General features: G+C 36.4%; 1 protein-coding gene across 2 annotated transcripts in view; it reads right to left on the reverse strand.

The window, feature by feature from the left end:
* Nucleotides 1–2654: 2654 nt before the first annotated feature.
* YTHDF2 (YTH N6-methyladenosine RNA binding protein F2) overlaps nucleotides 2655–9455 on the reverse strand; it is a 32540-nt gene continuing 25739 nt past the window's right edge. For both annotated transcript variants that reach the window (XM_077775712.1, XM_077775711.1), the window contains exon 5: nucleotides 2655–3502. In XM_077775712.1, coding sequence (XP_077631838.1) covers nucleotides 3479–3502 — 24 coding nt within the window. In that variant the 3' untranslated portion in view covers nucleotides 2655–3478. The remainder of the gene's footprint in view (nucleotides 3503–9455) is intronic.

The raw sequence follows: 9455 nt of genomic DNA on the forward strand, positions 1-9455 counted from the left end.
TAAACATGTGGCAAATGCCACAGTAATACTTGTTACAGGCAATAACAATCCAGATGTCAAAATTAGTAAACCAAAGATTAAGAATCTTAAAGTGTACTCCCTGAGTTACTTATTAATTACAAAGGGAAAATCAGTAATGATACAGTGGAGCAATATACAGCAGACACTACCTTAATTAAACTTTTACCAAGTGATCAAAGTTAACAGTACTAAGACACATGGATATCATGTATGCTGATACAATGCAGTGAGAAGGGCACAGACTCTTCTGGTATTCTTGTCCAAAAAACCCTCAATCTAATAGAAAATATCAGACAAATCCAATGCAAGGGGCATTCTACAAAATACTTGGCCAATACTCTCCAATGTCAATCATAAAAGGTGAAAATTGAAGAACTCATAGGCCAGACGCCTAAAGACAACTAACACAAAATAGGATCGTGGAGGGGCGCCTGGGTGGCTTAGTCAGTTAAGCGTCTGACTTTCGCTTAGGTCATGATCTTGCGGTTCATGGGTTCGAGCCCCACATCGGGCTCTGTGCTGACTGCCAGCTCAGAGCCTGGAGCCTGCTTCAGATTCTGTGTCTCCCTCTCTCTTTCTCCTAGAAATAAATAAAACATTAAAAAAAAAAAAATTGGATCGTGGATTGGATGCTGAACCAGAGAAAAAAGGATATTCCTTGGACAATTGGCACAATCCACAGATTAGCTAACAGTACTATATCAGTATTTAGTGTTTTTGATAGGTGTACTATGGTTATGTAAAATGTTGACAATTTGGAGACAGTTGGGTAAAGGGTGTTATGAGAACTCTCCATATCATTTTCACGAAAGTCTTAAACTATTCCAAAGGAAGTTTGTTTTTTTTTAAAGGAATTCTGTTAGGGGAAAATAGCCAATCAAATGTGACTAAGATTAAATTGAATGAACTTAAGATTTATGCATTTTGCTCATCTTAAAGGTTTAGATTTCTTTGAATTGACACTGATATATGGTAAAATTGTTCCATTCCCTCTCAACAAAGGAGAAACAACATGACTATCCAAAATCTTACATTCACAAATGACAGAAAAAAGCAAAGCACTGAAGGCATATTATCAAAAGTCAACAATTTCCACTGGCAAAGCTGTCATTAGCAAATAAGAGAATTTGTTTTAGCTGCACTGGGTGTTCTTCATCAAACCAACTTTTGGACCAAACTTAGTGTGAACATAATCTAGTTTTTTATACTACAAAAAAAACAAAACAAAAAAAACCCCAAAAAACCTGTGTGTGTGTGTGTGTGTGTGTATGTGTCTTCAAACACACAAATCCAACATCTGGACCTTCTCAACACTTAGAGAGGGCTAGATGAGCAGCCTTTATAGAGGCTCCAATTTCCTTTCAGTTTGCCCCCAAAACCATTCCAGTATTTCCTATGATGTGAAAAGAAAAACTGGGAAGCAATGGCTTAAACTTACATTTCAAATTGCAAAAACAACATCTTGAATAATCTCATATCCAAGTTGAACACAAGGTAGAAAAATGTAGGTAAAATTGCCCTTGAACTTGCTTTTCTCAGGATATTTTCCCTTTTGAAGGTGAAAGAGTGGACAATTAAGCCCATGACAGTGCTCTCTACAAGTCACACAAGTTTGAACTAAAACTGTAAACAATGAATGTTACAATTCTAAATTCAGAAACTGGGCATCTTCAAACTGTGCAAAGGTCTCCCCAGGTATGGGTGAAATGTATTTCAGAAAGTTTGGCAAACAGGAATACCTAGGTATATTGTACTGTGCCTCAGGCAGAGACAAGTTCTCAACTTGAAGTGACAACTATAATGCTAAACACTAATTAGCATTATTAGTTTTATCACATCCTGGATTTAGTAGCCTGGGCAGTGTAGAATAGCCAAATGATTAAGTCGTTTGAGGACAAAACACTTTCCAACATCATTAAAACCCATTTTCAGTACCTTTTCTTATTACATTAAGTTTTCACCCATTTAACTCTGCATAATTGGGACATCTTAAGAACTAAAAATCTTTTACTTATTTTATTTAAGTAATTTGTACACCCAACGCAAAGCTCGAACTCACGACTTGGGAGATCAAGAGTCCCATGCTCTACCAAATGAGCCAGGAAGGCACCCCAAGAGTTTGAACTTTTAAGGCAGAGAAGCCCCCAAACCTTGGGAAATAAAAATGAACCAAACACCATTACTGTTTTATGGTTCAGAAAGACCCAAGCCTTACTGGAATTTATGCTTGGACTTGCATCCACATGGAATACTCTTTAGATAAGCCACATTTCAAATTAAACACATCTTTGATACTGGATATTACCTACTTTGCAAATAAAATTGTAAGCTATCTGGCCAGCTTTCTACAGGGTTAGACAAGTGCCTGGCACCTAATAAGCACTCACTCAAATATTTGCTGAATGATTTCTCAGTGGCTCTACCTTCTCTGGGAAGCATTATGAATTTTGGCCCACCTTTTTCTTTACAGGAGGTCATGGTTGTCTGGCCCTGGATACAAAAGCAAATCTGAACTATTTCATTTCAGCAAACTTTCTAAACATAGTTGCCATCTTACCTCTTAAAACTCCTTACACTCCAAATCTTTCATTAAAGATAGTAGACTCAAATCATACTAATAAATGGTACAAAAGTGATGCTCAACAGGATCTCACGTTTATTGAGAAGTGATTAATGGTAAAAAGAAAGGCAATGCCCTTTCCTCATTGGCTGAACAAGAAACTGAAGAAACATTCACTACACGTTTTACAATATTTTTCTCTTCCAAAATGCATTTCTGTAAACAAGTTTTTACCACTGTTCTTAGCGTTGAAATCAAATTAATCCTGACTTAATCAGTATAATGTACAAGAACAGAAAATTTCTTAGGACTCCTAGTACTTTACTTTGAGTAACAAAGGGTCAGAGAAAATGAACCACCCTTAAAAGACACAACCTTGGGTAACACTGTTAAATTCTCCAAGACAAAAATTCTTCATAAAAATGTTCTTCCAGTTCGGAAGGGAAAAACCAAATTCCCACTTTCTGGGGTGGAGGCCCAAAATCTTCGAAACTCAATGTTCTCCAAGTGCAAATGTCAAAACGGGGAGAGGAAAGGGTTTAAAAATTAGAGAAAACTGTATGCACTTACGGACTTTAAAATCCGAAAAACATAGTAAAAAGACAAAAAAACAAAGCATTATGCTCTGAAATCACAACCAAAGCCAAAATAAAAGGGACATTTTTCACCTAAACTACCTAGAGGGATTTTTTGTTTAGTTTTTTCTTTTTCTTTTTTTTTTCATTTTCCAGTTAAGTCCTATGTCTTTTGTGAAATTCCAATACTTAAACTGCAAGTCTGCAATCGTCTCTGAAGTCAATGAAATTAAGAAAAAAGTCCTAATTCTCTTGAAGGTCATTTTTTTCCTCTTAGGATGTGCAGATGCAACCGTTGCTGCAGTCTGTGGAGAACTGCCTTTTATTTGCCACGACCTTGACGTTCCTAAAGGTTAAAAAAAAAAATTGAAATCATTAGTTAAAACTTATCTGAACATGCTTAAAAATTAAAACTGTATAAATAATTCAACAGAAATTTTTATTTGTGCTAGACAGAATATTCCTTACAAATAAAAAGACTTTTACTTCCTGTATTTTAAACCAAAGCAGTAATACTCAATCACACCAATTAATTAAAAAAAAAAAATTCCCTAAAGAAGGGAAGCAGCATATAAGGTACACTAAAAAAAAACAAAAACAAAAACCTAGAGTCATCCTATACTTAGTTCTAAGGCACTACGGCATATTCACAGGCTTCAATTTTTTTTTTCAATTTCCTTCTTTTATATATATCTCACAGGACTAGAATTAATGGGCTCTTAGTCCATAGCAAGAAACAAAATTATCCTCTTCCCCCCTAGGGAAAGTTTAAAATCCACTTAGAGATGGGATTTTGAAAACTGACTACAATACATTAAGTTTCCCCTGAAATCTACATGCTCATTTCCTAGTAAAAATCATCTTTATGTGCCTTTCATAAATTTATCTTAAACAGCCTTCCATTTCACACACTACATTCATGTATTAGAATTTTTTAAACTATGATTCAATCCATGTGCCTTTTAAAAGCAAAAACATTGAGAAGCACAAGGCTGAATTTCTACTTGATTCATCCATCTGCCTGAGAAGAATCAATCATCTGCTCCCATTTGCCCCATGGTAATACGATTCCTACCAAGAACAGCAACTACTACTTATGGGCTTCTATGTTCCAGACACTGTACATAATGATCTTCATAACCATCCTGTAAAAATTGTTATTATTCCTGAGATAAGAAAACTGAAGTTCAAAAAAGTCACTTGACCAGGATTACGTAATAAGAACCAAGATTCAAACCTAGGGCTATATACTATATAGGCTCTTACTCTACACCAAGTTATTACAAATATTTATATAGAAGTCAACAAAGTTAAGTGAAGCCTTGTGATGAACTGACTACACCTCCCCCACTAAATTAATCCATAGATATAAAAACAGTATTCGGGAAGAACAGCTATCTTTTTCTTAAGTAGACTCCCAGCATGAAGCCTAATGTAGGGCTTGAACTCACGATGCTGAGATCAAGACCTGAGCAGAGATTAAGAGTCAGACACTTAACCCACTTCAGCCACCCAGGTACCCAGTTATCTATTTCTGATGTTCCATTTCATGTATCTGGAATTCAGGGATTAAATTCACCAACATACCAAGATCTGGGATGGAGATTATACATATAAAGTTTTATTTATTTTGAGAGAAAGAGCAGGGCAGGGCAGGGGCAGAGGGAGAATCCCAAGCAGGCTGTCATTGTCAGACACCGCGGAGCCTGACACGGGGCTCAAATTCACAAACCACTGAGAGATCACGACCTGAGTCAAAGTCAGAGGCTTAACCAACTGAGCCACCCAGGTGCTCCTGGGGTATTATTTAAGTCATTTTGACATTTCAAATTTAATAAAATAACTCACCCATACACTCCTATCTATTGAAATGAAACCTAATCCAAGAACAAGAAATTCAGACCAACACAAAAAGATCTCAAAAGCTTTGACTCCCCTCACTTTTTTGCCCTTCCTGTATAATTTTCCAGTTTTGGTAAGAAACATGCTGCATATAATAGGAAATTGCAATTTAAAAAAAAATCTCTGCAGTTGACCAAAGTCAAACTTTAAATAGCACTTTGCTTCTCATTAATTTTAAGCTCATCTACCTGGTTTTATCTTTCATAATTTGGATGGATACTATCCATTTATCTAACCTCTCTTCTAGCATGGACCCAAATCTACCCTTGGGCTTCAGAAAATCTGGATTCTTCAGGGTGTTTTTTAATAAGTTTATTTTTGAGAGAAAGGGAGGGAGGGAAGGAGGGAGAGACACCACTCACGAGCAGGGGAGGGGCAGAGAGGGAGACACAGAATCTGAAGCAGGCTCCAGGCTCTGAGCTACCAGAGCTCCTGGCACAGAGACCGTTGAGAGGCTTGAACCCACAAACCCCTTCCTTCCTTGATATCTCCTTAACTACCACAGTTTGCAATGTCTTTCTAAAATTTGCATCCACAATTAAAACTTAGATTGCGTTTATTCATTTTTGAGAGAGACTGACAGAGTGTGAGGGGGAAGGTGGGGGTGGCAGAGAGAGGAGGCTCCAGCTCTGAACTGACTCAGCAAAGAGCTCAAAGCAGGCCTCGAACCCACAAACTGTGAGATCATGACCTGAGCCGAAGTCTGATGCTTAACTGACAGAGCCACCCAGGCACCCCCACACAGCTGACTTTTAAATAAAATTCTGGTGTTCCTCACAAAAAAACAAATCATTAACTATGTCAAGGGACAGATGTTAACTTATTGTGGCAATCATATGCATCAAGTCATTACATTGTATACCTTTTAAACTAATACAATGTTGTATATCAATTACATCTCAATAAAACAAGGAAAAAAATTCTGCCTACTATCTTTGGTTTTAATATAGTATAACCCAAGGAATACAAATAAACTTATGTACCCCAAACTATACTGCTAAATTAGAAAACCTAGAATTTGCTGGGAATGCAAACTGGTGTAGCCACTTTGGAAAACAGTATGGAGAGTTCCTCAAAAAATTAAAAGCAGAACTACCCTACGACCCAGCAATTACACTACGAGGTATTTATCCAAAGGAAAGAGAAGTGCTGTTTGGAAGGGGCACATGCACCCCAGTGTTTATAGCACCACTACTGACAACAGCCGAAGTATGGAAGGAGCCCAAATGTCCAGCAACAGATGAATGGATAAAGAAGATTTGGTACATATATATATATACACAATAAAACTTGGTGATCAAAAGGAATGGAATCTTGACATTTGCAACAACATGGATGGAGCTAGGGTATATTATGCTAAGCAAAATAAGTTAGTCAGAGACAGTATCATATGATTTCACTCATATGTGGAATTTAAGATACAGAATGGATAAATATAAAGGAAGGGAAGCAAAAATAATATAAAAAAGAGGGAGACAAAGCATAAGAGACTCAAATACATAGAACATACTGAAGGTTGCTGGAGGGGTACTGGCTGGGGGTATGGGCTTTATAAATGGCAAGGGGCATTAAGGAGGACACTTGCTGGGATGAGCACTGGGTGTTATAAGTAAGTAATGAATCACTAAATTCTATTTCTAAATTCTGAAATCTTTATTACACCATATGTTAACTAACTCGTATTTAAATTAAAAAATATATATGTATCATGTAATCATTAAAAAAACAGAGTTTGCTAAATCTGTTTTCCCTAATATACTTACATGTAAGTTTATCAGCATGCTTATTTAACAGCATTTACAATATTTAGTCAGAAGAAACTCAAACCAGCATTTTGCAACTGCACTTACTGTATCATCAGATTTTTAAAACAGAAGTCTGTTCCTCTTTTAATGTGCTAAGTCCCACAAATAACTGTGTTCAGTTCTACCCCAAATATAACCTAAAACTATTCCTGAATCTTAACTACACAATGATACCAAGAAGGCAGGTAACAAACTTCTGTCCTAATGTAAACCCGTATGCCAGGTTTATTTTAAATTACACAAATTACATACAAATAAATGATCTCCTGATCAACAAGAAAACATCATTGATACAACTCAGTAAGTGAAGTAACTGGTGTTCTATTTCCAAATACAGTTTTGATGTGCCCATAAAAAATAAGTTTATATATTTACAAATAACAAAAATAACATCCATCTTCTCACAGATTTAAGTATTCATATCATACTACCTTGAGAAGTAAAATAAATTTGGCATGGATAAAAATAATTCACAAGATTTTAAATACTAGATTTTAAAAATATTTTCATTGGGGTGCCTGGCTGGCTCAGTCAGTAGAGCATGCAACTTTGCAACTTTTGATCTTCGGGCTGTGAGTTTGATCTTGGGGATGTTAAGTTTGAGCCCACACCCATACTGCGTGTGGAGATTACTTAAAATTTTAAAAAAATAATAAAATTAAATAAAAAATTAAGTATTTTCACTAAAAAATTATAGGTTGGAAACAGAATCAATGGGATCTTGCTTGAATGACATCCCACTGCCCAAATCTGTGACAACTTGAGCATGTTACATAACCTTAATAAGTAAGCTATCATAATATCTGAATTAGACAAGAATCAGCAATGGATGCTATATAACTAAAGGGTGAAAATTTGATGAGGAACAAGATTTTTTTTACAGTTTCAAACTATTTTCCCAATTAAAAGAAAAATAGCTTTACACTGAAGAACTTGGTAAACATTTTAAATAAGTGATCAAAATGAACATTCCCAATAATGGAACAAACTGTCTCCTAATGTGAGACACTGAGGACACAAAATCACTTATATATAATATTCCTGCCAGAAGCACAATCAGAATGTCCATAATGAGGAAATCTTAAACTGAAGGACAGTCTGCAAAAATAAACACCATATACTCTTGAAAAGGCAATGTCACAAACAAAACAAGGTGGGTGAGTGGGGTGTGCTATACATATATAATAACCACTAAAGATTAAGAGACCAAAAAGACGTGAAAACTAGAATATCCTGGACTGGAATCTGGACCATTAAAAAAATGGCTATAAAGGACATTAAGATTTACTGGAAAAATATATATAAGATCTGTATATAATGGTTATTGTGTGTCAATGTTAAATTTCCTGATGTTGATAACTGTGCTGTGGTTGGTAAGTGCATGTTGTTTTCAGGAATTAAAAAGCAAAATATTTAGGGAGAAATCAATCTAGTTGAAACTTACTGTCAAATGGTCATAAAATTACACACATTATCGCCAAAGAGAACGATAAAGTAAATGTGGCAAAACAATACACTGGCAAATCTGGGTCAAGAGTATACAGGTATTCTATGTACTAGTCTTGAAATTCCTCTAAGTATGAGATTATTTCAAAATAAATTAATAAAAATGAGAAGAAAGTAACAGTTTTCACTTAATTCTTCTGCAAAGAGTGACTACCCTAAAAGTTATGTTTAACAATTCACAAAACTTTGAAAGGAGTTTATTTCTCAGATCTACACTTAAAGTCATTAAACACAGGGTATTTTAGCAAAAATGAAAATAGGGGTGCCTGGCTGGCTTAGGCAATATAGAGCATGCAACTCTTGATCTCAGGGTTGTGAATTAAAGCCCCACACTGGGTACAGAAATCACTTAAAAAATATTAATTTTTAAAAAAATAGTATAAAAAGTTTGCCTGTCAGCTTTTTATAAGTCTTTTAGAATGAGAAAAGACAACAGAGAAAGTTCTAACACAAAGTGCATCATTTCTCAACACTTTTGGACATTAAAACCTTTGGGGCGCCCGGGTGGCTCAGTCAGTCGAGCTCGGGTCATATCTCGCAGTTTGTGGGTTTGAGCCCCGCATCAGGCTCTGTACTGATAGCTCAGACCCTGCAGCCAGCCTCAGATTCTGTGTCTCCTTCCTCTCTCTGCCCCTCCCTTGCTCGCACTCTGTCTCTCTCTCTCAAAAATAAACAAAACAGGGGCGCCTGGGTGGCTTAGTCGGTTAAGCGTCCGACTTTCACTTAGGTCATGATCTCGCGGTTCGTGGGTTTGAGCCCCGCGTCGGGCTCTGTGCTGATTGTCAGCTCAGAGCCTGGAGCCTGTTTCAGAGTCTGTGACTCCCTCTCTCTCTGACCCTCCCCTGCTCACGCTGTCTCTCTCTCTCTCTCCTAGAAATAAATAAAACATTAATAAAATAAATAAATAAATAAATAAAATAAAACAAAACAAAAAAAAAACCTTTTAGGTTTCAGGGCAACTGGGTGGCTCAGTCAGTTAAACGTTTGTCTCTTGGTGGGGGGGGATGGGCAGGGAGGAGGGCACTTTGGGGATGAGCACTGAGTGTTATGTGGAAACGAATTTGACAATAAACTATTTGTAAAAAA

This window comes from Crocuta crocuta, unplaced genomic scaffold (genome assembly GCF_008692635.1).
Source record: "Crocuta crocuta isolate KB4526 unplaced genomic scaffold, BGI_CrCroc_1.0 scaffold127, whole genome shotgun sequence".
NCBI classification, from domain to species: domain Eukaryota; kingdom Metazoa; phylum Chordata; class Mammalia; order Carnivora; family Hyaenidae; genus Crocuta; species Crocuta crocuta.